Source organism: Natrix helvetica (genome assembly GCF_964273705.1).
Source record: "Natrix helvetica genome assembly, chromosome: 2".
NCBI classification, from domain to species: Eukaryota; Metazoa; Chordata; class Lepidosauria; order Squamata; family Natricidae; genus Natrix; species Natrix helvetica.
In genome coordinates, this window is record NC_138552.1 from 102,219,142 (window position 1) to 102,246,175 (window position 27,034).

General features: G+C 39.5%; 1 protein-coding gene across 1 annotated transcript in view; it reads left to right on the forward strand.

Annotated features, from left to right (window-relative positions):
• The first annotated feature begins 259 nt into the window (after positions 1-259).
• DGKQ (diacylglycerol kinase theta) overlaps positions 260-27,034 on the forward strand; it is a 94,343-nt gene continuing 67,568 nt past the window's right edge. Inside the window, exons 1-2 of the mRNA XM_081943028.1 lie at positions 260-844; positions 22,363-22,442. Of these exons, the coding sequence (XP_081799154.1) occupies positions 532-844; positions 22,363-22,442 (393 nt within the window). The 5' untranslated portion in view covers positions 260-531. The remainder of the gene's footprint in view (positions 845-22,362; positions 22,443-27,034) is intronic.

Below are 27,034 nucleotides of genomic sequence, written 5' to 3' on the forward strand. Positions count from 1 at the left end.
CTGACCGATTAACCTCAGACGTCGGTGAGGCATCCAGAGGCATCCGAAGGTATCTGATATCCCCAGAGACGAGCAAAAGGCTGGCACCGAGTGCCACGCTGCCATTCAGGGCTCGAGGCGTCGGCGCCCTCCTCACCTCTCCTCACCTCTCCTCAGACTCCGGCTCGCTCGCGGGCAGCCCGACAGGAGGCGGCCTTGAGGCGAAGGCCGGGTAAGCGGCCGTTGGCGCCGCCAAGCACCGCCCTCTGCGTCCCTCCCTCTCCCTCCGCCTGTTTCCTCCTCCTCTTCGCCCACGGCCCGCCGTTCTCTCTCTGGCTTGCCTGGCAAGCGCGGCGGAAGTCTCGCTTAGAACCGTCGCCGTTGCTGCTGTTGCCGTTGGCGGCGCGTCCCCGGAGCAAAAAGAAAAAGAGGGAGCGAGCGAGCGCCCGGCTGTCCACTTGGAAAAGAGGGGGAGAAAGCCGCTTTCTTCTCCCCAGAAGAAACGGGGGGGACTGCGCTATCCGGGAACGCGGCAGCAATTGCCTCCTGAGCATGGCAGAAGGAGCCCGTTCCCTGCTGGGAGGCAGCCGCGGCTCCAGCCCCGCGTCCAGCCCGCTGATGGCCAGAGGCGGCAAGAGCCGCTCGCTGCCCACGCCGTCGTCGTCCTCCTCCTCCTCTTCGACTTCGCTGCAGCAACACTACCAGCACCAGACGCCGCCTGCCTCCCCCAAGCAGCAGCCGCCCCCGCCGACGGCTCGAGGCAGCCAGCCCGGCCACGGCTTCAAGAGGGTCACCCTCACCAAGCCCACCTTCTGTCACTATTGCACCGACTTCATCTGGGGGCTGGCGGGCTACCTCTGCGAAGGTGAGCGCTGCCGTGCCAGAAGGAAGGGTGCGTGGCGGGTTCGTGACGCGGGAAGGAGGGGGGGGTGTAGGACGGCCGGTCTCGCCACTTCCGCGGGTGGGGGAGAAGCGCCCAAGGGGGAGAAAATGCGTGTCATTTTGTCTCCCTCCCCGCTCCTGACTTCCTGAAGCTTGCGCTTCCAGTTAGGGATGCCCGCCACTCCATCTCTTTATTTGCCCAGCCGCCTGCCTCTTAAAAAGAGTTGCCTCGCTGCGCAACATCTTTAGGACCTTATCAAATGGAGTTAGTTAGTAAAAACCCAAAATGAATTGGTTCTCCAAATTGGGACTCTTTAAAAAAATCCACGGGGGTAATGGATGCAAAACCAACCGATCGATCAATCTCATGGGGCAACATGGAATTGCAAGCCGTCTTGCTGGTGGAGAGTTCTGCAGGACTTGAACATCTCAGCGGTGTATTTTGTGGGGTTTGGGTTTGTTTTGCCACTGGAGTTGCCTGCTTGCTTTTCTATTTGTGGATGTTGTAGCTTTCCTCTGCCCCCCATTTTTGAGGTTCTCTTATGCTGAGAAATACCAAGCAGCTGATTTTTTCTTGATCTTCTTTCTACCAAGTAAAGCTGTCTAAGAAGTGCAAAGCGTTTCTCTTTTAAATTTGCCCATTTTTTTTCCTGTTGGGACATTTATTTTTCAAGTGTGGGGGGGAAATATCCCTTCATTTTAATGGATGCCTGGGGCACATTCATTGGAAAAAGTTTTTCTATCACTTCATCTTTGTATGCAAAAGCTTTCCCCACTGGAAGAGCAAATTCAAAAGACTTCCTCTTGTTTATTTGCCAAACTAGGTCCCTCCCCCCCCCTTTTCTTAAATGGCTCTGTGGAGTGCACAGGTTATTTGCAGATAAAAATATCTTAGGAAAAAGAAAAGCTTCATGAATTGTAAATAATGCAGATACAGCGCAATACTGTCAATGTTCTACTGATAAAGATTGTGGGGCTTAATAGTGGCTTGTCTGAAAGGCTGAAATTTTCTTATCCCTTCATTTTTATCCTGGGAAAATGCTTCCCTGCCCTTCTTTACATTACAGATAAAATGGATAAAATTTATCTCACTGTATTGCTAATGGTTGGGCATTAGACAGTGAAACTATCATGTGCATAGCAACACAAGAGGTGATTTTTTTTCTTCTTGGTTTTTTTTCCCTCTGTGGGCAGGCATAATAAACCATGCCTGTTGATTTTTATCCATTGCCTAGCACCAAGGATTTCTTGAAAGGAAACCAAGGTTTTACTATGAGGACTTGTCTCTGAATTTGAAAAGCCTATTGGGATGTTGCACCCACTGCAGAACACAACTTGAGTTACAAAGAAGGCTTATCTCCTTTCCGTTACATAAATTTGAGGATCAATCAAATATGGAACAAAGAGCAGTTTTAAAGCCAGATTTGTACTTGTTCAATCATTTCAGAGGAAGTAGCAGCTATTTATAGAAACTTCATATCTTAAAATCTGCTGTCATCTATAGTTGACATGATCAGGCTTGTAAGTGGGCAATTGTTATGGCGTATATCTGGATGAATCTCTTTAATTACCCCTGGAATATTATTAATGAAAGCCGGTTTCATTAAAAAAAAAGAATATTAGAGAAACAGTTAAAGTGAATATATACCGTTATAGGGATTGTGAGTGTACATGAATGCATATGAAAAGCTTGTGCACAGTATATAAATGTACTATTTAAGGACAGAGAGTTTATGCACTGGAGACAAATTCCTTGTGTGTCCAATCATACTTGGCTGATAAAGGATAAAAGAATTCCAGTTGTCAGTTTTCTTCTTGATCTCTTGCACATAGATCAATAGCTCTGCATGAGTAATAAGATTTAATCCTTGGCATCTCTAATTATCATTGCCTTTTTCTAGAGAAAGCCTGGTATCCTTGTGTAATCTCATTTAGTCACCTCAGTGTTACTTGGGATTGCAGTTACACTTCCTCTGGTTGGTACTTTTACTTCTGGGAGACTGGTAGGTCATTAATTCAAAGAAGATTATTTGTTTAAGGGGAAGAGAAAGAAAAATCTTCATGTCAAAACCACTTATGACATGCTGGACCATATTCCTTGCTTTATTGGTACATATGCTGGCAACATTAGCTTTCAATCCATGTGGATTAAGGCCTTAATGTCCATCTAAGATACATTTTGGGGATTCCTTTTGATGGTGATGGGAGACTCTGGCCTCCCATTACAACTTCAACTTAATTCAACCAATGTCAGAGTTGAAGAATATTTCCTATACCTAAACACTTGGAAGGCTTAGTCAAATGATAGAGAAAATTATACCAATTATGGGGTGACGGTAAATGGGTTTCCAAATTTAGACTAAGACTATGTCGATGTCCCTCCCAAATGCTAACTGAATCCAATCATGTGTTGCCTAAAAATTCCAGGAATTGTAGGATAAACAATATGGGAATATGTGCTTTTGTTTTCCCGCTGTTGATAAGAGTGTGTTGATATGTCCACAATAATGAAATGCAATGGTTGCAATGTATCAGTTTTTTTACCTTAATCTCCCTATATTTATTTTGAGGACAAATTATAAAGATGTATTCTGAAAATATATTTGCGTTTTGTATTCTGAAGACATATTTATTTATATTTTATTGTGATGGTTTTTTTTTAAAACAGAGGCATACAAGTACTCCTCAAATTATGATCACAATTGACCTCAACATTTCTGTTGTTAAATGAGACATTTGTTAAGTGAGTTTTGCCCCATTTTACGACTTTTCTGGCCAGAGTTGTTAAGTGAATCACTACAGTTAAGTTGGTAAACTGGTTGTTAAGTGAAACTGGCTTCCCCATTGACTTTGCTTGTCAGAAGGTCACAAAAGGTGATCAGATGATCTTGGGACACAGCAATAGTCATAAATATGAACCAGTTGCCAAGCATCTAAATTTTGATCACATGATCATGGGAATGCTACAAAGGTCGTAACTGGAAAAAAAAATCACAAGGCACATTTTTCAGTGCTGTTGTAACTTTGAATTGTCACTAAACAAACTATTGTAAGTCGAGAACTACCTGTATTTTTAGTCCTGTTTGAAGTGTTCTCTGCAGTTTTGGTGTCTTTATTTCAGGTTACTTTGCTTGTTTCTCTTAAGCATTGATGCACCCTTAGGGTGTCTGCTCAGATGATGCTTCGTTATGGTAGTTTATGTTAATGGAAGGGGTTCCTCTGAATTCATTTGATTCATTCTCTCTAAAGTAAGGGAAGCATGAGGACACCATGGGATAACATGTTGATCTTGACTTTGCATCCCTTGTTTTCATTCATGTAATTTTGAAGGGAAGTTATTTTGCAGGCACAAGTTTTGAGGCTGTATATTTCTCTGCTGTGCTGCTTCCTTCCTTCCCCTATTTTTATGGCTCTGGAAGGAAGCAGCTGTTTGTTCTTTGTGCGTAGATTTTACGATTGAACTTTCTTGGTGCACTGTATTGATCTTTTGAAATTAGCTATGACATATACATTTTAAGATGGACTAGAACAGGAAGGTCACATCAAGAAGGATAATTCACTGTATCTTAAATCCTGGCACCATGATTAAGCATTGCTCATAGCCCTGTTGCGTAAACACCCAATGGTGTGTGTAAACCAGGTAAGGAAGTAGAGAATGTGAGTAATTTGCTACATTGCTAGATAGTTGAGCAATAACATGGAGTATGCATGAATGGATGAATAATTCTCTTGCATCAGCTTTTGAAAAAGCTTAAAGCTAGTATCTAAGTGACTACTGTTTCTTTACCTTTTAGTTGTATAACAAGAAAGAAGTAGGGACTTATTCAAATACATAAGAAGCAGAAGTTGGCATAATGTATTTTTTTAAATAAATAATTGAACAGTATATTATTGGCAGAGAAGGAAGTTCAGCTAAATGCCAGCAATAGGCCAAAAGGACTCTAATATCATATAATGAAAGTTAATTGATTTAGTACTTTGCTTTCTTATGCTCCAGAACTAGTAACTACTAAAATGCTGTGCCATGAATTAGTCAATAAATATCATTATTAATATGTTCTTCGCCAATGTAGTGCTTTGTGCTATACGATTGAGGGTTCCAGGATGCATTTTTAAATTCCTTTTATTTAGTTTGAGTACATTAAACTTATATTTGGAGTACATTAAAAAACATGGAAGCATGTTGTTTCTTTGAGAACATTCTAATAAAATACACTGAATAATTTCCCCACAACTAGCGATGTTCTATTTAAGTCACCATAACCTTTTTTCCTATTTACATACTTTTAAAGTTTTCAGATTATTAATTATCTGAAAACTTTCTCACCTGTATTAGAACTATCATCATCACTGTCATTTAAAAATATAATTAAATATAGAATATTCTGAAACAAATAGGGAGATAGTCATTCAGCCTTCTTGGTGATAGTCTTTTTATTCATTACCATGTCAGTGTCATCTGTATCAGAAGTGACCTCTAATGTTTCCACCTCTTAACCATGGCTTATGTTGACATGTCTTTTGAGGTGTAAATTTATTCTTTCCTTAATGTCTGTTTTAATTAGGATTTAACAATGTTTGAGTTGATAGTAACTGTCTTCTTTCATGGTTCCAGTATACATACAATACACATTGCAGATCTCTGATCAAAAATGGAACTATGATTATTTTATTTATTTATTTAAAATGTTTGTAAGCTACCCATCTTATAAATAACTCTGGGTTGCTCCTGAAAACAACATACAGTGCCACATTAAAACTATAAAACTAACCATTTTAAAAGAAGAAAGTTGTACTGAAGAAAGAAGAAGCTTTGATTTTTTTAAAAAAAATGTAATTTGAGATCCAGGAAAAAAATGCTGTATTATGGACCCAGTGGCACAATTCACCTATCATTAATTTACACCAGAAACTCTTGTGCTTATGTACAATGAAATAGGGACTGTGTAAGTCTAAAGTGTGCTGCTGCCTGTTTCTGATTAGCCATATAGTGGTTTGGAGCAGCTTTCCTTAGCAGTGTTGGCTATGAATTCTAAGAGTTGTAATTTCTACATATCTGGAGAGTATCAAGTTGAAAAAGACTTGGAGGGAGAGTTTTCATTTCTGACATTTTCTTGATTAGTATCAGATTTCTATTCTTGGGAAGTTTTTTTTAATCTTTGTTTGCAGATTCCTTTTCTCCCTTTTGCATCACTTTTGCCATACTTGATATGTTGTCCTGTAGGACTTGAACTCTTGCATAGCATTGTGTTATGTTGGGCTTGATTTATTTCAGTTACTGGCAATTCTACTATTTAGGCAGAACTTCTCTGATACTCATTTAACATTGCCTCACTTTTTGGTATCGTGCAATGGCAAACCATTTCTGAATTGCCGCCGAGGGAAATGACATGAGTAGTAACCATCTAGTACGGTAACTAGGAGTCAGACTTTTTTTTCACCCATCAAGATAGATTCAACTAAATCTTCATTTAATCGCCCTGTACAATGTTAAATACAAATCCAATGAACGAAAGTAATTCTGCTTTTGTCATAGTTATGTATGTATGTATATATGTATTTATGTATGCTTGGGGAAAATTGATTCGCTTAATCTCCTTTGCTTAACGACCATGGCAAAAAAAATGCCAAAAAAGTTGGTCTGGTCATGCCTCACTTAGCAACCATAGTGACTTATTCCTGGCTCAATTATGGTCATAAATCGAGGACTACCTGTATCAAATGCAGGAATGTTATCTAGCTGGTTCAGGTCAGGTCATGCAGATTCATGGTTTAAAAAGCTGAATAAAATTTAGCACTCAGCCAGAGGAAGTACACTGGGAAAGACAGGCCTAAGAATACACTGAGTCCTGGAAGAGAAAACATTTCTGGTTCTCAGTTAACCGGAACACCTTGATTTACACTCGATACTGAAATCTCCTAAATATACAGTGAGAAAGTATCAGCCTGTTGTGACCCATCATCGGCTAGCTGAGCAGGTGGCAGACTCAGATAGAGAGGAGGTTGGGGAGGAACATGGGCCAGTCCTGGAGTCTGGGGAAGGCTCTGATGGGTGCTCTGCATCGGAGGCAGAACTGTCCGACATTTATCAGCTACTTTCGGAGTCAGAAATAAGTGGGGCAGAAGAACAGCTGGAGCCTGTTCCCGATGCGCGCATGCACAGAGCTGTCAGGAGAAGGGAACAATTAAGGAACAGGGGTTGACTCAGGAGTAAAAGCACAAGTGGACGTTGAATGGCCCCTTTCATAGGGAATAAATGGGAGCAAATGGGGAGTGGTGTTTACAGGAGACAATTAGTTTGTTTACTATTGTGAAGATTTACTTATCTGAGTTTATGGCTCACAGGTATTTCATTGTACAGCGTTGAGACTAGAAGCTCTCGGCCTGGCAACTATCCAAGGACTGATAAGGTCCGTTGTTGCAATCAAACCTTGAAAAACTTATTGCTGGGACTTTTTCTTGATGTGAATGCTAGGAATTCACATTAACCAAATAAAAAGGTTTTTTTGCGGGACAAGGAGTCTGTTTCTTGATTCTATTAAGCCTAGGTCAGAACACAGCCCTGAGAGGTACTCTAGACAAGAATCACTAACCATGAGTACTAACAGTACCTACAGTAAAGAATTTTGCAAGTCTGAAAATACATTTCTTTCTTCTCACTTTTACAGCTCAAGAAACTTGGGATTTTTATTTATTTTTATTTATTATTTATTTTATTTATATAACTTATTAGTCGCCCCCTCTCCCCACAGGGACTCGGGGCGACGTACACAAGCAACAGTCAGCACAATGTCATACAGAGGAGGTAAAAAATAAATAAATAATTACAATACTCAAAAAAGTTAAAACCCCAATAACATTAATAGTTTAAAAACTAAAATTAACAATTAAAAAATGACCTAGGGGTGGAAAAGTTGTCGAGTTATGCCAGGCCGGCTAGCCGAAACAGGTGGGTCTTCAGTTTACTGCGAAAGGAGCGGAGATCGGTTGTTGTTCTAATGTCTGGGGGGAGGTCGTTCCAAAGGGTAGGGCCCGCCACAGAGAAGGCCCTACTCCTGGGCACCGCCTTCTGACAATCTCTAGAGGACGGCACCCGGAGGAGACTCTCTCTGTGTGAGCGAATGGGCCGCAGGGATGTATGGGGCAGGACACGATCCCGCAGGTAACTAGGCCCTATGCCATGGAGCGCTTTGAAGATGGTAACTAACACCTTGAAGCGCACCCGGTAGGCCACAGGAAGCCAGTGCAGCTCGCGCAGGAGAGGTGTTATATGGGAGAACCTCGATCTCCCCATAATTACCCACGCGGCTGCATTCTGGACCAACTGCAGTCTCCGGGTGCACCTCAAGGGGAGCCCCATGTAGAGAGCATTACAGTAGACCAGGCGAGATGTCACCAGCGCGTGAGTGACTGTGCGCAGGGCCTCCCGGTCCAAAAGGGGTCGCAATTGGCGCACCAGGCGAACCTGGTGGAACGTCCCCCTCGCCACGGCTGCCACATGATCTTCCATAGCCAGCCGGGCATCAAGGAGGACGCCCAAATTGCGTGCCCGTTCCACCGGGGCTAATTGTTCATCCCCGATGGCCAGCGATGGAATGTGCTGGTTGTACCGGGGAGCCGGAAGCTACAGCCACTCTGTCTTGGAGGGGTTGAGCCTGAGCCTGTTGTCACCCATCCAGACCCGCACGGCTTCCAGACAACGGGACATCACTTCGACAGCCTCGTTGGGGTGGAAATATACAGCTGAGTATCATCAGCGTACAGATGATATCCCACCCCGAAACCACAGATGATCTCGCCCAGCGGTTTCATATATGTGTTGAACAGGAGAGGCGAAAGGATCGACCCCTGTGGGACCCCACAAGTAAGGGGCCTCGGGGTCGACCTCTGCTCCCCTGTCAACACACATTGCGTCCGGCCAGAGAGGTAGGAGCGGAACCACCGCAATACGGTGCCCCCGATCCCCAACCCCTCCAGACGGCGCAATAGGATACCATGGTCGATGGTATCGAAAGCCGCCGAGAGGTCTAATAGGACAAGGATGGAGGAACAACCCCCATCCTTTGCCCTCCAGAGATCATCCACCAACGCGACCAAGGCCGTCTCCGTGCTGTGACCGGGCCGGAAGCCGGACTGGCGCAGGTCTAGAAAATCATCTTCCTCCAGATGACGTGGGAACTGCTGAGCCACCACACTCTCAACAACCTATATATAGGTTAAGTTGTCCCTTATTGTACTGTTGCCTAGATTGTTGTTCCATCTTCTCCTCTTCCTTTCTCTCAAGGACATATTCACAGACCATTACATCAAGTCACTTTCTTTCCTACTTGGGAACAGGGCTCTGGCCATCGGTTTGGGAATGAAAAGGGCATTTTGGCCTCTGCTTGCTTGTGCTGGTTCTACGCTCTTTGGAAAGTATACTTTTTTTAAAATGTTTCATTACGCCACTTAGATGGACAGGTCATCAAAATCATAGCACAACCGTGGGCATGGAAAAAGAGCCCTATAGGCAGCAATCAAGAAGAGTAGATATGGGCTGTCCTTGAGGTTGAAAGAAGACATGCCTTTTGCTTTTAGTCCTACCCCTGCAAATAAATCCCATGGCATCTCTTGGGGTTCTTTTTGTGAGAAATCTGTGCAGTTTGGAAATATTGTTAGAAGCAGTTCATGCTTAATTGAATAACATCCCATGTTAAGTAAAAGGTAATGGTAAAGTTTCCTCTCGCACATATGTGCTAGTCGTTCCCAATTCTAGGGGATGGTGCTCATCTCCATTTCAAAGCCGAAGAGCCAGCGCTGTCCAAAGACATCTCCGTGGTCATGGGGCCGGCATGACTACTAGTTAAGTATATTCTATTAATATTATATAATCTGTATAAAGAATGCACCATTTTTGAGCTTGCTTGTTTTCTTGCAGACATTTAATTACCCAAACTAGGTAACATCATCAGTGCAACACCTGCAAGAAAGCAAGCAAGCTCAGAGAGCACCAAGTACCCCTCATGTCAATCCTGAGCTACAAATATTCTTCTTTATTAGCAATGCATTATTTTTCTTCTGCTATATCTTGCAAAAAGATACCTCAATCTGGTGTTTAGCCTCATCAAGACATTTTCTTGAATTCTTGTCAAAATGTAGTTGGTCTCTTTTAGTAAACAAGTTCTTTATTGTTGAAGTCAAAATTTGTCTATATTTGTCTATATTCAAAAGCTTGTGTTTGTCTATAAGCTACACGACAAAAGTATTTCTTAAGGTAAACATACAGCATCTATAAAAATGAGAGAGCTAAATTTAGAATCACTGTGGGATGAGCAAGCTAGCATATGGAACTAATATAGACATCGTTCCTGTAGCATTAATACTATTTCATATGCTTACTGTAATGCTTCAGTATGGATACTTCCTCTGGGCACAGACCTGCCAACAAGTATTCCCATCTTTCCTTTCTTCTTAATGTTTAGCTGAAGTTGCAGAGCTGAACTTTAGGTGAAGTTAATTCTTTTGGATCTATTTTACATTGAGAAGTGTCCTTCCGTACCACATACATATTGTTATCGTCTGTTTGTATAAAGGGAAATTTGGTAGCCTTTGTAAATTCCATTAGTCAAAGTAACTAACCGAATATGGACATACCTGTGCAAGCAGAAAATGAAAGGGGTAACACATCACAAAAACATATTTGGCAGAAGTGTTTTTCTGATTTTCCTGGTGTGACCCAGCACTGTAGCTTGAATCTGTTGAAGGTCCTTGTAAACATTTAGTATTTTGTAAGTCACTCTATAAGCCTGGTGTTAGTTACAATGTGGAAGGATCTTATCTACTGCACAATTTTACTTGCGTCTTATTCATTGTGTCTTCAGTTTTACAGGGGCTCTTTAGAACTAACTGGGCTTTCTCTAACACACTATAATGGCCCCATTTGTACTAGGATTCTAAAGCAGATCTGGTTGGTGTTTCATAATTAGTTCACAACATAGTAGAGAATAGCAATGTATCACAGTGAACTGACAGAAGAAGGACATTCTTTGCTCTGAGGCCAAATCCACCTGAGTGATAATATTGTATAATGCTGGTTCTTAAGAAATGAAACCTGGAGAGCAGCCCGTTCTCACTGCAAATACATTTTCTAGCAATTGTAATTTTCTGGACAGCTCTCAACTAAGCCTTCTGCTCTTGCTGAGCATGCAACTAATAGTGACTGAACAAATAGTACTATAGAAGTAGCTGAATGTATAGTACTTCCAGTTTTCTAAGAAATAAAGCTATAAAAGGATTTTGCTATATAGTTAAATTGCAGTGTGGAAGTCCTTGTAAAACTGTTTGTCATGTTTTTACACTGGAGTTGCTAGACATTTTTCACGGAAATGTGGTTGGCTTTTTCTTGAGTCTGTTTGGTTCTCTAGTCTTCACCATTTACAACAAACACACCCAAACTTTTTCAGACTGCATTTTGTTTTTGTGTGGCATTCCGGGAATTGTGCTCCAAAAACTGGTTTGGGCCAGAACAAAGAAGAATGCAGAACTATGTCAAAAGTTTTGATTTTAATTTTACTATCCTATAGTTTAAATAAACTTTCTAAATGAAATATAGTGAATACAATTCCCCTATAGAGAACATTTTTTTCTCTCCTGTCACTTGAAAAATGACTGACAGCAACTTTTTCAGAGATTCTGGCATATTATATGCAAGGTATAAAACTATTAGGTTTCCTTTTCCAATTAAATCTCATCAGTGCGGAGGTAAAAGAACAACTTGTGGTCTAGTTTTGGAAAGACTTATTTGAGATTTGCTGAATGCTTTACAGAAGCGGGGCTCAATCTTTGCGGCTTGGTGGCCTGGCTGCGGGGAGAGAGGGGAACCGGGGCATGTGAGTAGCGGGATAGCACGCTCAGCTCAACTCATGCAAGCGGCATGCTGGCATACATGCACATGCACACAGAACTCAACTGCAAGTTGATCAGCATGCATGCTTGCATACCTGCCTGCCTCTCGTACAGCCTGGTTCTGAATCAGCCAGAGCCCCCATAATGTGCCACAGCCCAGGGGTTGAGTATCCCTCCTTTACAGCTTTTCTCTTTCTTTTCTTTCTCTCTTCCAATGATCTTGTTGTTCTTCCTCTTTCTTTCCATGTGTTGACATGAATGATGAGCAGAGTTTTCTCCATTCATTATCCGCTGTCCATCCTTTGGGGGCCAGAAGCTCCTACGTGTTCCACCTGGGAAAGTGCAAGCCACTGCTTGCATGGTTGCCTGGAGGTGGTTGCTTCTTAAAATAGGAGACTAGATCACTGGAAAATTACAAGAATACTGTACATTTATTTAACCCCTTTTTGTTCTTTTCAGGAAGAACTGAAACATCTCCCCAGCCAGGATTATGTATTTTCTATCAAGAAGGTTGAAGCATATACAAGACAAAATAGATTAGGCATTAATAAAAGATTATGATATTGTTTTTCTTGTTGAACTTGTAAACGTGGTGAAACTTAGTGCAATTAGTGAATGAAAATAAAAATGGAATAGTAGCTCTTTTGAACTGCCTTTGCGAGAGAAAGTTTGAATTACACCAGGCACACTTTTCTCACACCCATTCAGTGAGAAAAACTAGAACAAAATATTTAATTCTGGATATTTAGGTCTTAGAAACAATTATAACCTTGTTTCAAAAGGCAGAAAAGATTGTTAACAGGGAGAGAATGTATTCCATATTTTACATCAGATGGAAAAGATAAATACAGGTAGTACGACAGTTGGTTAGCAACTGTTCGGAATTACAATGGCACAATTATAACAAATTTCATTGTATTTATTTTGTACAATGACAATAAAGGTTATACTATACTGAAAAAAGTGACACGATCATTTTTCACACTTATGACTGTTGAAGCATTCCCATGGTTATATGATTTACATTTGGATGCTGGACAACTGGTTCATATTTATGAAGGTTGTGGTGTCCCGGGGTCATGTCCTTTTGCAACATTCTGACAAGCATAGTTAATGAGAAATTTCATTGTATTTATTTTTGATTCTGATTCACTCAACAGTCGTGTTAATAACTTCAGTGATTCACTTAACAAACGTGGCAAGAAAAGTCATAAAATGGAGCAAAAGTCACGTAACAAATTTCTGACTTAGCAACGTACATTTTAGGTTCAGTTGTGGTCGTAGGTTGAGGGCTAACTGTATATTGAAAGTAGGGCTGATGTATAGTAGAATGAACTAATTCAACTTTAATGATGTATAGTGAAATGAACTAATCCAACTTGTGTAGAATTCCATCAGCATATTTGAGGTAAAATTGGGCTTTGTTTATACTTGTGGCATACTGGCTAAAATGTATCAGTTTTCCAGTGTTTGAGGGGGTCAACTTATTTCCAAAGCACCAGAAGGCAAGACAAGAAACAGTGGGTGGAAATTAATCAAGGAATCTGGAATTAAGGACTTCGTAACAGTGAGAACAATTAACCAGTGGAACAGTTTGCCTTCAGAAGTTGTAGGCCAGGGGTGTCCAAACTTGGGAACTTTAAGACTTGTGGGAATTCTGGAAGTCCACAAGTCTTAAAGTTCTCAAGTTTGGACACCCCTGTTGTAGGCGCTTGTCTGAAATTGTATAGGGTTTCCTGCTTGAGAAAGGGGTTGGATTAGAAAATGTACAAGGTGCCTTCCAGCTGTATTTTGATTATTATCAGAATTTCCCAGTATGGTTCTTATTGTTAGCTGGATATATGGTGTGGGACACAGCTATAACTAAGACTGGTAATCTATACACAAGCTTTTTAAACCTTACCAAAAAAGGGTTATGTGAAAGCTTTGACCAAAACCAAGATGTGTGATGGAGATCATAATATGCTACTCTGGTTGGCATATGGAAGACTGTGACTTGGAATGTAAGAGAGGTTGCATGGTAAAAGAGCATAAATTGTAGTGAAATCAAATGAAAGAAAAAATGATATTTTCTATAATTGTGAAGGGAAGGATATATGGTAGTAGGTCTGAATAAAGGTAGCCTGATTTTGTGGAGTGGAATGGGTAAATGCAGGGAAGTGAAGGTGTGGCATTAATTATGAAAATAAAGGTCTACAATTCATGATAGAAAGTATGAATTGACGTCAACTAGGTCAAGGGTTTTCAAATTATTTCTGGCTGCAGAACCCCTGGGTTTCTTTGGAACTCCTGATTTAAGAGAAGTGGGGTACTAAGTGTCAATCGACATGCTTTATCCCTTCTGTTGTATTTTTAGAGAAATGTCTATGGATGCTTGCAGCATTGAGGCAAGCGTTGATGGCTGAATGTATTCCATGCTGCTTCTTTCTCTCTCTCCATTAGTCCCTTTCAGTTCTTTCCCCTTAGTGGAAGCTAAGTGAAGCTTAGCTAGTGAAACTCATTCAAGTCCTCAAACAACTTTGGGTTACACAGAAACCAGTTCAAACAATTCCCATGGCTATGAATGCATACGAAAATAGGAAGGCATTGGTTGGTGAGAGGTACATGTTGTGTTTCAGTGATAGGGAGATTCGTTTGGGGAAAAATTGTGTAACATTCGGAATAAATGAGATTCAGAGAAGAAGGAAAAAAAACCTGTTCCAGGGGTCCCCAAACTTGGCAACTTTAAGACTTGTGGACTTTGAAGTCTTAAAGTTGTCATGTTTGAAGACCTCTGTGTTAGATGATGAAATGAGTGGCAGGAATTAGATGAAATGTAGATAAAATAATGAGACATCCAGAGTCCCAAGAATAAATGCAAAAGTAACTGTTTTTTGAATATCTGCTTAGAAGAAAATATGTTTCAAGTATATGGTGTTTACAAGTAGGAAAGAAATGAACAAAATCATGCTGATTTCATTGTTTACAGTGAAACACTAAGATAGTTAATAAAGGATATAAGAGGTTCTGAATGCCGGACAGGATATTATCTCATAATATCAAGAGTGGATCTAGAGAAAAATGACACAGAGGAAAAAGAAATGAAAAGAACCTAGAATAGAATGACTGCAGGAAGAAAGCAGAAGAGTCCTATAAGGAACAGGAATATAGAATAATTTCCCAGAATACATGGAAAGTGAATGTACGGGGGGGAAAAGTGCCAGCTACTCCAGAGACAGTAAAAGAGAATTACGTTAGAGAATGCCCCCGAAGTGTGCCTAATGAAAAGGGAAAAAGGATGTTTTATGGAATGGTGAAGGGAAACAGGCTGAGAATGGAGGGAAAAATTACACGTAAGAGAATCATTGTTGCAACGAATGAGTGGAGATGATCTGTGATTTGTATAGAAAAAATGATCATTGTAAAGGATGCACGGTAGTCAAAGAAAGCAAGGAGCTATTAAGATTAAAAGGAGAGAAAATGCACTGTGATTTTGATGGAGATGTGATTTTTTTTAAAATGATGCAATCGAATGCAGCAGAAAGAAGGCACTTAAGAAGTGGGATAGCATCAGGAATGCCTAGGTGGTGGACTTCATATCAGATCACTTTAGGTGGCTTAATCATGTAGAAAGAATGAATGAATGAAGCCTGAATCACAAATCAAATATCTGAAGGAAAAAAGAATGAGCGAGAAGCGGGGAAAACCAAGGAAGTCATGGTTGGATGGAGATAATGAGATTCTCAGAAAACGGGTGGCGAGAAGTTTAAAGAAAAAAGGTAGTGTATGAAGTGGTGCACAGACAGGGCAGAAGCAAAGATGAAAGGTGTGGAGAGGAACAATGAAGGGCGAACCAGATTTAGCTGCATTTCCTTCTTCGTGTTTTATGGCGTATTTCCTTTGGCTTATTATTTTCTATTTTCTGTGCAAATATGGTTGAAGAATGATGCCATGTTTTAAGAAATCGACTCATTACCTGGCATGTAGCTCTAAAAGCAGCTGGATTTTTTAAAAAAAACCTTAATCATGCAGAAGTCCAAAAGATTTTGAGGTGTTTAATAGAGATAGTGTAAACCAGGGGTCTCCAACCTTGGCAACTTTAAGACTTGTGGACTTCAACTCCCAGAGTTCCTCAGCCAGCTTGCTTTAAGACTCCACAAGTCTTAAAGTTGCCAAGGTTGGAGACCCCTAGTGTAAACAGTGCAGTTGAGTTTACTTTACACATTGTCCTTTATTTTAATGGGGAATATTTTAACTGCAATCTTTAAACAGTTAACTATAGAGGTTATAGCTTTTCTGATATTTCACTTGACTTTTCAATGGCTTGCATAATATTACCTGTTTTAGTTACTGGGATGTTTGAATTTAATTGTCACAAGCCAAATTGAAGATAAGCTGGAGACAAAGATTTCCCCCTGTTCCCACCGTGTGAGAGGGGAGTGAGATGGTATTTAAACATTTACAACAAAATAGGCCCCATTATTCTTTTGTTCCTTTTCCTTTATGCATACACAAGGTGTTCAAGTTTCTGGAGAGAGCTGAATGAGTATGAGTCATCCTCCAATTTTCTTTCAGAAATATATATCTAGTTGCTGGCAATTAAGCAGATAGAGGAGCATCGACTAAGAAAAAATAGTGTGGAGTGAAAAATTCTGCAATTTACAGTATCTTAAGTCAGGGATGTCACAGAGAGGACGGAAGCTCTTCTCTACATCTTCTAGATGGGTTCTAAAAGTAGCTGAAGCATTGAGGTAAAAAAAAACCAGTGCCAAATGTTAGGCAAATTCATAGGGAAAATTCATCTTTTAAATTCTACTCTTAACCTGGGCAACTTTTAAGATGTGTGAACTTCAACTCTCAATGTATTTCTTGAGGGCTGAGGAATTTCTGGGAATTGAAGTCCATACATCTTAAAAATTGCTCAGATTGAGGAACACTGGTGTAATGGATTTATGTGTCGACTCTTTTTGTGTGTCTTTCCTGCCCTCATTTTGTCCTGTATCTACGTATATTTATCTGTGGGCACTGGGAAAGCATAGGCTGGGTTGCACATACTCTGAGAAGTGGTGAGTTGCAGGCGGGCGTACCGGATCCTCCCTGGAGCACCGGGTACTGTTCCGGTATGGTGCTCCGGAGGGGAAAAGTTCCTTACTGTGCTTTAAGCCTTTGGCGCTTCCGTGCACGTGCATGGTGCATACGTCGCTTGTGCGATGCTCCGGCGAGCAGCTGGAGTGCGTGGAGGCTTGCGGAAGCGGCACAGGCAAGTACGACGCATGCGCACGCTGCCGCTTCCATGTGGGTGATGCCGGGGCCATTCCAACAGTACCGGTTGGAACGGAATCCAAAACCCACCACTGGCTCTGAGTCACATGACAGGAAGGAGGAAGGGCAAAGACTTAGAATGGAGAGTTTGTCAGTAGCATTCCAAATTTTTCCCCAAAGGCTTTTCTTATGGGATGAATTGGGGAGGGGGGAGGGATTTTTTTGGTAATATTTTTCTGCACAGCATCAAGCCAGATCTGCCCTTGGTTTTTCTTTAGCCAGCTTCTCCCACCATTGCATGTAGTCCTCAACTTACAAGCAAAATTTACAACAGACCTCTCCAAGATTACTTATGACACAGATTGGGAGTTCTGATGGTTGCCTTCTCCATGTGGTCATATTTGGGCACTTGGAAGCTAGCTCACATTAATCCACATGACTGTGATTTACTAAGTTTTTTGCTGAAAAGCAGTGTCTTTTTGTGATTTCTGGTATCCAGTGTTTACTTCTGATTTCTGGTAAATACCATCTGTTGCAGACACCATAGCATTCACTTAACTGCAATGATTCACTTAATGAACACTGTCCAAAAGTTGCAAAATAGGGTGAGGTGACCTGCTTAACAACTGGCATGACTTACCCAATGTAATTCTAGGCTCAATTACGGTTGTAAATTGAGTATCTGTATCAGCTTTTCAGGTTTTGGCAAGTTTTTCTGCTAATAAGACACACAGGTGGACAGTAAGTCAGATTTCTTGAGCCCGTATATGAATTTCTTTCCAACTTTCAGTTGGGGTGGGAAAGATACATCATAATTTTTTGAGCTCCCTACATTTTTCATAGAAAAATTGTTCCATAAGAGTTGGGAAAACTCTTGAGCTATATGCCACGGGAAGCAGTTGGAAGACCTTGCCAATTTCACTCAATCAGAATACAGCTGGAAGGCACTTTGGAGGTCTTCTAGTTTAACTCCCCGCTTAAGCAGGAGACCCTGCCTATACCATTTCAGACAAGTCTTTTCTTTAAAACCTCCATTGATGAAGCACCCACAGCTTCTGACGGCAAGCTCTACCAGTTAAATGTTCTCACTTAGGAAGTTTCTCCTTAATTCCAGGTTGCTTTTCTCCTTGATTAGTTTCCATCCATTGTTTCTTGTCTTGCCTTTTATGTACTTCAATGGAAAAAGCTTCATGGCATTTACTGCTTTAAGACAACTATTTGTGAAACAGGAAGCAGTGCAAAATTTATTAAACAAACAAGGGGTTTTGCGAAATTTAGCCAGAATCAGCGTTGTTTTTCTTTGGAACTTTTGTCAGCATCTATAGTTTAAAATAATAATATTAATAATTTATTAAATCTATCTGACCTCCCCCCCCCCCAACACCTAGCACCTCCAAGCAGTTTTAAAGTAATTTTAAAGTAATTAAACTTTAAAGTATTTAAAATTATGGGAGTAATTAAAAAAAAATTAAACAACCGACTGGGCGGTTTTAAAGTAATTAAAATTATGGAAGTAATTTTTAAAATGGAATTCTAGCCCAAGTTAATATTTACACAACTATTTGTTGCATGTCTCGTGCTGAAATTAAGTTCTGCATAACTGGATATAATTGCCTACTACTTTATCCTAGATTAACAGCACAGAAAATGTAGCTGACTGTGACATTGCCCTGGTTTATATAACAAAGGAATATTTGGGGGAACTCATCAGTAAAATATCCTATCATTTAATTAGGAAACTGATGAATATAGCAATTTAAGAACAAAGCCCTACCACTTTGCTTGGGATTACATTTGATTGCCAGAGTGAGACATGTACATGTAAATAAAGAGTGAAAGGGACGAAAATCATAGGGTGGTTCATTGGTTTGGGAAATACTACAGAGAAATAGATATTTCTTTAATTCATATTGGATGATTTGGAGTCCAGAGCAAGATCTTGTGACATAGTGTAATCTTGTAGCTGATTGTTTGTGGGTGTTTTATTTTTATATCAGCGATTTTCCAGAAGAGCATTGCAATATGTTGTCGTCGTTAGTTGCAAAGTCGTGTCCAACCCATCGTGACCCCATGGACAAAGTTCCTCCAGGCCTTCTTGTCCTCTGCCATCCTCTGGAGCCCATTTAAGCTCACATGGACTTCTTTGGTGACTCCATCCAGCCACCTCATTCTCTGTCGTCCCTTCTTCTTTTGCCCTCAATCTTTCCCAGCATTAGGCTCTTCTCCAGTGAGTCCTTCCTTCTCATTAGGTGGCCAAAGTATTTGAGTTTCATCTTCAGCATCTGGCCTTCTAAAGAGCAATCAGATCTCCTCTAGGACTAATCAGTTTGATCGTCTTGCAGTCCAAGGGACTCGCAGGAGGCTTTGCCAGCACCATAGTTCAAAGGCCTCAATTCTTTGGCGCTCAGCCTTTCTTAGAGAATGAGTTGAGGAATGAACACACAGATGTTTTAACACAGCGTTTCTCAATCTTGGCAACTTAAAAATGTGTAGATTTCAATTCCCAGGATTCCCCAACCAGCCATGCACCCCTGGAGAGACGTTTTTCTTTCTCTGCCCGTTCATTATGGGTGAAACCTACATCTGTATATATACGTAAAATATGTGAATTTTGTAGCTTTCGTCTAAAATATATATATTTTTAAAAATGTGGGTAGTTATGGCAATATTCTCTTCTGTTTCATGTAATTGTTTTTAAAAATGATAATAATGTGTCATTTCTTCTGAGGTCATTCACTATATCAGTGATGGCTAACCTTTTTGTTGTCGTGTGCTGAAAGCGCCCACGCACACCACACCCATAATGCAATGTGCGCATGACATCCCCTCCCGTGACCCCCTCCACACATCCGCCGAAACCCCCTTTGCCCCTTTTTTGCTTCCAGGTTGGTGCAGGAGGCTTTCCAGGCCCAAAATGTGGCACGGGGTGCTGTACGAGACCCCAAAATGCAATGCGAGCATCTCCCATGCATGTGCCCTTCCCCCCATGCATGCATGCACATGACCCCCACATGCTCTCCGCACATGTGTGGCAGAGACCCAAAGACCAGTTGGCTGGCAGGAGGCGCGTTCGCATGCAGGCTGGAATGGGCCAAGGCTGGCATGCCCGTAGAGAGGGCTCTGCGTGCCACCTGCATGCCATAGGTTCACCATCATGTATAGAAAAGTAGCCTGTTGCTCATTAATAACTGTGAGAGGTAGGTCTCAGAAAAGGATCTTGATTCTGAACTTCAGTCAAAATCATGCTAATAATTAAACAATGAGTAAATTTATACTTAAAATGGCACATTTATAAAGTATTGTAAACTTGCTTTTCCAAACATTTCAAAATAAGTTGTGTTCATTTCAGACTTATTTCCTAAGCCAGACAAAAATATTAGTCTTTGTTTTGACATTTACAAAACTATTCTTTTGGATATAGCAAGCTTTGAAATTTGCCCTTTTTGATTGCCAAATTATTCCTGTTCCATAGCAACCCTTTTTATGAAATCAACTTTGGAATAGGATTTTTCAACTCTTAGCTTCTAATGGAGAAAGTCGGAAGCCTCACCCCTCTTGAACCAGGGATTCCAGATCTTTTTTTTAAATGAACAGGTTCTGCATCCTGTAAGAATTTAAAACCCCTTGGTTTAAAGTGTTCCAGCAAAGAATAACATCTATGCATTTTAAGACTTTAATACCTTTTCCTCTATTCTACTTTTGGCTTTCTTGAATTACATTTCAGAGTTTTCAAGTGATTACCCGAACCAAACACTTTTACAAAACTTTATGTTATCCTCTTTTTGCTTGTTACTTTAGCTGGCAGAGAATTTAATCAGCATGACGTAAAACAAATTGGAAAGGAAAAATTAACTGTTCCAGTACTTCACCTTAACATCTACAAATCAGGAAAAAAGCCTCTCTATCTAGTAGCTGATAATTTCAAGACCTTATATGCAGATCACAGAATGAGATCCTTTAAGCAAAATGCAAACTTAATACCCTGTTTCCCTGAAAATAAGACCTGCCCAGATAATAAGCCCAATTGGGCTTTTGAGCACATGTGCTAAAATAAGGCCTTCCTGAAAATATTGCAACACAGCAGCAGCCATGAGGTGATCATGCTTGCCACCTCCTGCACATCAAAAATAACGAGATCTCCCCGAAAATAAGTCCAAGTGCTTATTTTGAGCGTCAAAAGAAAATAAGACCATGTCTTACTTTTGAGGAAACATGGTATAAAGATATCAAGACACATAGTTTATTTAAAAGGTCTGCTTTATTTTTATAACCAGAAAATTGGCTTCTTAAGGTTAGTTTTGTGTAATGAGACAAGTTACGTTTATATTGCTCTTTATTTTCTATTTATGTCCATACTCACAGTTGTAAAACAAACCTGCTGGAAATTTGGAGAGATTGAGTTTTCATCTGCGTAATTTGAGTTTATATTGCCACATATATTATCTCTTTTACTCGTAGTTTGAAGAGCATAGAATGCTGTGAGAGATGGAGTCAAGGTCAGTTTAGAAAAAGAAACCGAAAATAAAACATTCAAGATTATAATTCTAATCTTGAAACAATGGTGTACTTGAAAATTATGTATACCTCTGGTTCATGGGTATCAGAAAAAAATCTCTATATATAAAAGCGAAATGCCACTCGCACATCATCACAAAATCTCCAAAACTGTAAAGCCTACAAACCTGAAATTTGGCATGTATGTTTCTCTTGGCTTCTAGGTGCTCGCTAAGAAAGGATTTGTCGAAATGACCATCAGATCATTAGTATTTCTTATACAGTATTATATTAACACTCTGATGCTAAGGAGTTAGACATTCTACTCCCTCTCCCCACTGTTCTATTCCAACTGCCAGTTGCAACTGGGTGCTGGTGGGATTAAAGGGCTTAAACCCATCTATTTTATAATAGTTAGACTTACAATAATGTCTTAATCTGTAACAGAAACTTAGTTTACCGTCTCTAATGAAATAATACAGTGCCTCTATAAACTACTCATTAATTTCCAAATTTAAATGTCAATTTATCAAGCCCGATCACATAGTTCCATAGCGAAGCATGGGTGTGCAACTAATTATATAGAAAATTAATTTAAAGAATCAAGGAGTTGAAACAGTTTTTCCATGTGGAAAGGCCATAATTCTTCCAAGGATATTTCATGGATTTTTATTCATTGAGTAAAGATAATAATAAGCTTTTCTCCATGTTTCATATTACCTGAACTAAGTATCAGCCAATAAAGCTAATTGGCAGGAGAATCAATACTGGTAAAATAATGTATTAATTCATACAACACATTATTGAATGGTAATGAATGGGCTAAGTGGGACCTTTGTCTGTTTCTTAATACAAATTGACATGTATATTTGTTTTCCACAGTTTGCAATTTTATGTCTCATGAGAAGTGCCTGAAGTATGTGAAGATACCTTGCTCATCTGTCGCTCCAAGTCTTGTAAGGGTAAGTTGCTCATGCTTTGGGAAAAGCTAACTATTCAGTGGGGTGTAACTGGACAGCTGGTGCATGAGAGATTCAGGTTCTAGTCTATCATCAGCCACAAGAAGCTGACTGTGGGTGACTTTGAGTCAGCCACTTTCTCCAGCGCAACTATTTCATAGAGTTGCTGTTGTGGAAATAGGGGGTGGAGGTGCTATGTTTCCTGGGCTCACACAAATTTGCCTTGCACAGCTAATAAACATATCTGAGAAAAGCCACATTTTGTTTAAGTTCTTCCTGATAAATGCTGTGATAAGTGCTCCATGACACATTTTGCCCTTTGACTCTTGATAACAACACACCCATACTATCCCATTCATCTCATCTCATTCTTACGAAAAACCTTTTCTTTTCACTTCTTTTTGGCTGTCATGTTAATGAAAACAATCACAATAAATGTTCCTTTAATTATCACAACTTGTTTATGAAGCAGACAATCACCACATTATATTTGCCCCTCCTCAATTGGATCAGTTGGATGGTTTATGTTCCGCGAGACCCAACAAGCCATGGTTGACTATCCTGGCTTAGCATTATACACAAAAATGGGCAACATGCTATGTTAATGTATACAATCAGTGTTATATAAGGTTGAATAAACAGTTATATAAATAAACAAATAAACAGTATCCTGCAAAAGTATATCCATTTAAGGATATTTTTTCAATATTTTGTATGCCTGGAAATATTTCTTCTATTTTTAATGTAAATATATTGTTAGTTTTGGTTACTAGAACCCCTAATTAATGTTAATAGAAAGTTTACTTTCTGATATATAAATGTAATCAAAGTATCCTCATTCATCCAGAATTATATTCATAATTTTGATAATTCTGGAATTTTAGAAGTGTCGTACTTGCGAGTCATTGTAAGCCATGATGATGAAAATGAAAATGGAGAGAAACATTTTGGTGTATATGTATAGAGTTTGGCCACGTACTAGTTTAGTACCTAAACCTAAGCCAAAATTGGCATTTTTCTTTTTGTGTTGCATAATATATGAAATCATGTTTTATGTATTAGTGCTTTTGTGGGAACTAGAGTACCAGGGCAAACTATTAAAAATAGTGCCTTAAAATACAGATTTATTGTTGCGGGGAATTAATCCCTGATATGAAATTAGTTAATATCAAATTGACATACCCATATATACAAGAATACAAGCCAATCATTCAGTTTATGTAATTGCTATTTATTAGACTACTATTTATAGGGATTTTTGTTGAGTAAGTTATTGGTGGTGGCAATTGGTGTTATAACCAAATCAAGAATGGGTTGAGATCCCAACTTATTTTCCTGTCTGGTGGTAAAGGTTGAAGAAAATCTTTAGATGATAAAATGGTATCACTAGAATGAATACAGGTAGTCTTTTTGTTTTGATTATTGTGCTACTTATAAGCTATATTTTTGATTGAGGAGGTCGTATCCTCTCTCCACCCATCCTCTCCCAGTAACTTATATAAAAGAAAAATAGACTGATAAACATTGAGATGGTAGTAGATGTGATGTGGCTATAGTAGGTTTAATCTTGCGACATTTTTGAAGGTTTTGGACTCCTCAACACTAGAAGATATCATGAAATGTCTCAGCTACTCCAAATCAACTTTAATTCCTAATGACTTCATGGATATCTTGGCCACAGTAAGAAAGTGGCTTGTTATTACCTTCTTCGGAGATATTTCTCAACTGCTCTATTTTAGTATCCATTCAAATACTATCCAGACTTAATGCTGTTTGCTTTCCAAGCCAAGATGTGGTCCCTATTAATTATATTTTCCTAACGAAGTATCTTCTTTGGTAGAGAACAGCTGTGGATTAGCTTCTTGAAGCATAGTCAACTTGGTTCTTAAAACTTAAAAAAATAACAGAACGCTTAATGGCAATTTATTTTGTGGGTGAGAAATGTTTATTTATATACTCTAATCCCATTCCAGATTATATAAAGTGGCTATTTTGGGAAGCTGTGGCACACAAAGGGTGTTAAAGACATTTTTCCTGATGGATTCTTAGACCATTTTAATATTGCAAATCATAAATTGCCTTTTTAAATTATAATTTCAAGGTTGATTAAAATCTGGCAATGGATCAATTTCAACTAAATTTTTAGCTCCATGTTAATGGAAACTGGACCATCTCTCTATCTTCCTGAACATGTCGCTCTGAAGTAGGATATGGAATTCAAGGTCAAATGAAGTCTTGTGAACTCAGATGGTTGGCATGAATAAGATAAGTTTTGTGTCAACAACTTTCAGAGAATTATGGAGTTAGCATACTATGACTAATCTTTGTTGCTTGGACTTAGTTACAAGTTGGCTCTAACTCATGATGTTTAAGAAGCTTTTTGTGAGCAGCTTGTATTGGTAAGTTTCAATGGCTACTTTTGTGTATAAGTATGCATATGATTCTTCTTGGGGATTCCTTCTCAAATAATGTTGAATTCAAAAGTCAGTTCATGACTTTGTGATATTTGTTTGACTGAAACCTATGCCACGGCTGCTTTAAAACAACTTTTATTGTAGGTACACTGCTCTTCTTCAATATTTTCAGTGCTGCTGAACACTTTCCCTCCTTGATAATTATTTAATTGCTCTAACACAATTGGATGAGTGCTGCTTCTCAGTGTATCTAATATTTATTGTGAAGGAGGTAAATTAATGGAACAGTACCATTTTTATTTGTTTATAATTATTCTTAAATGGATGTGAATGGATTGCTTTCAGAGTGCTGCAAAACACTCTAATAAACTATAGCATTTAAATAGAACTTTGTACCTGAAAAGGTATATGTTGATTGAAGTGAACATAGCAGTTGATTAAGCTTTGATTGGAACATCACAAGACATCATTCTGGGTATTTTGATAAGAAGAACATCTTGAAATGAGAAAGCTCATTTTGGTGTGGATCAGTTGTTTAGGCAGACTGTTGACTGTACATACCAGTATATCCCCAATTGCCCCTTTGTAGTTTTGATCCCTGGATTGGGTGAGACCTATATTTTCAGTCCAGTTTTATTGTTTCAATGGAAAGGAGTTAAGATTTCTCTTTTCAATTCCCAATTAGTTTTTCAGATTAGAATGAATTTGGGAAAGAAATCTCTACAACTTCATTTTGTTGTTGTTAGTTGCAAAGTCGTGTCTGACCCATCGCAACCTCATGGACAACATTCCTCCAAGCCTTCCTGTCCTCTACCATCCTCTGGAGTCCATTTGAGCTCACGCCTACTGCTTCGGTGACTCCATCCAGCCACTTTATTCTCTAACAACTTCATTTAGAAGTTACTGCTATTAGAACATGAAGCAGCACCTCATTGGCCTCCATATTAAATGTTCAGATGGCTCCTATCACTTCTTAAGCAAACATATATTTGTTTCATATTTCTAAGATCAGCCTTAGCCCTGAGCTCAAATGTAACTGGCTAATTCCTGAATTCTAGCCTGTGTGTTGCAAACCCTGATTTTGAGTATTCAAAATAATGTCAAAAAACTGAGCTTGAGACAGGACTTTTTCACTTTTTTAACGCATGTGGTTGAATTCTGCCATTGTATCCTTGTGTTTTCAAGATCATTCTTAGTTCTTTCCAAACAAAACTCCTTCCAAATAAGATCAGAAAAGACACAGCTGTTCTTCTGCACTTTGTTCAAGACTAAAGGAAATAAGCTTTGAGAAAGTTGGCACAGATTCAACTTTTTTTTAGTTACCCTAAGGTTGAAAAACTTTGACTGGCTGTTTCATCTGTTTTTCAGAAACTAGATTATCTTCATTTTTGATAGACTGTTCAAGACAGTCCATTAATTGGATCCTGTGGGAGAGTTAAATTGGTTTCAAATCCTGCATTCATTTTCCTCCTCTTTAGAGGGACAGGGAATGAGGACTTGATTGTTAATGTGCATACCATCCACAGAGTTATATATAGTAACTCTTTTTATAATATGTTAAGGTCTGGTTTAAAACCATGCCTATATGTATACGTATATGTATATGTATATGTATATGTGTGTGTGCACTGTATGTCTTTGCATTACAATACAATACAATACAATACAATACAATACAATACAATACAATACAATACAATACAATAGCATAATTGGAAGGTACCTTGGAGGTCTTCTAGGCCAACCCCCTGCCTAGACAAGAAATCCTATACCGTTTCAGACAAATGGCTATCCAACATCTTCTTAAAGACTTCCAGTGTTGGGGCATTCACAACTTCTGGAGGCAAGCTGTTCCACTGATTCATTGTTCTAACTGTCAGGAAGTTTCTCCTCAGTTCTAAGTTGCTTCTCTCCTTGATTAGTTTCCACCCATTGCTTCTTGTTCTACCCTCAGGTGCCTTGGAGAATAGTTTGACTCCCTCTTCTTTGTGGCAACCCCTGAGATATTGGAACACTGCTATCATGTCTCCCCTAGTCCTTCTTTCTATTAAACTAGACATACCCAGTTCCTGCAACTGTTCTTCATATGTTTTAGTCTCCAGTCCCCTAATCATCTTTGTTGCTCTTCTCTGCACTCTTTCTAGAGTCTCCACATCTTTTCTACATCGTGGCGACCAAAAC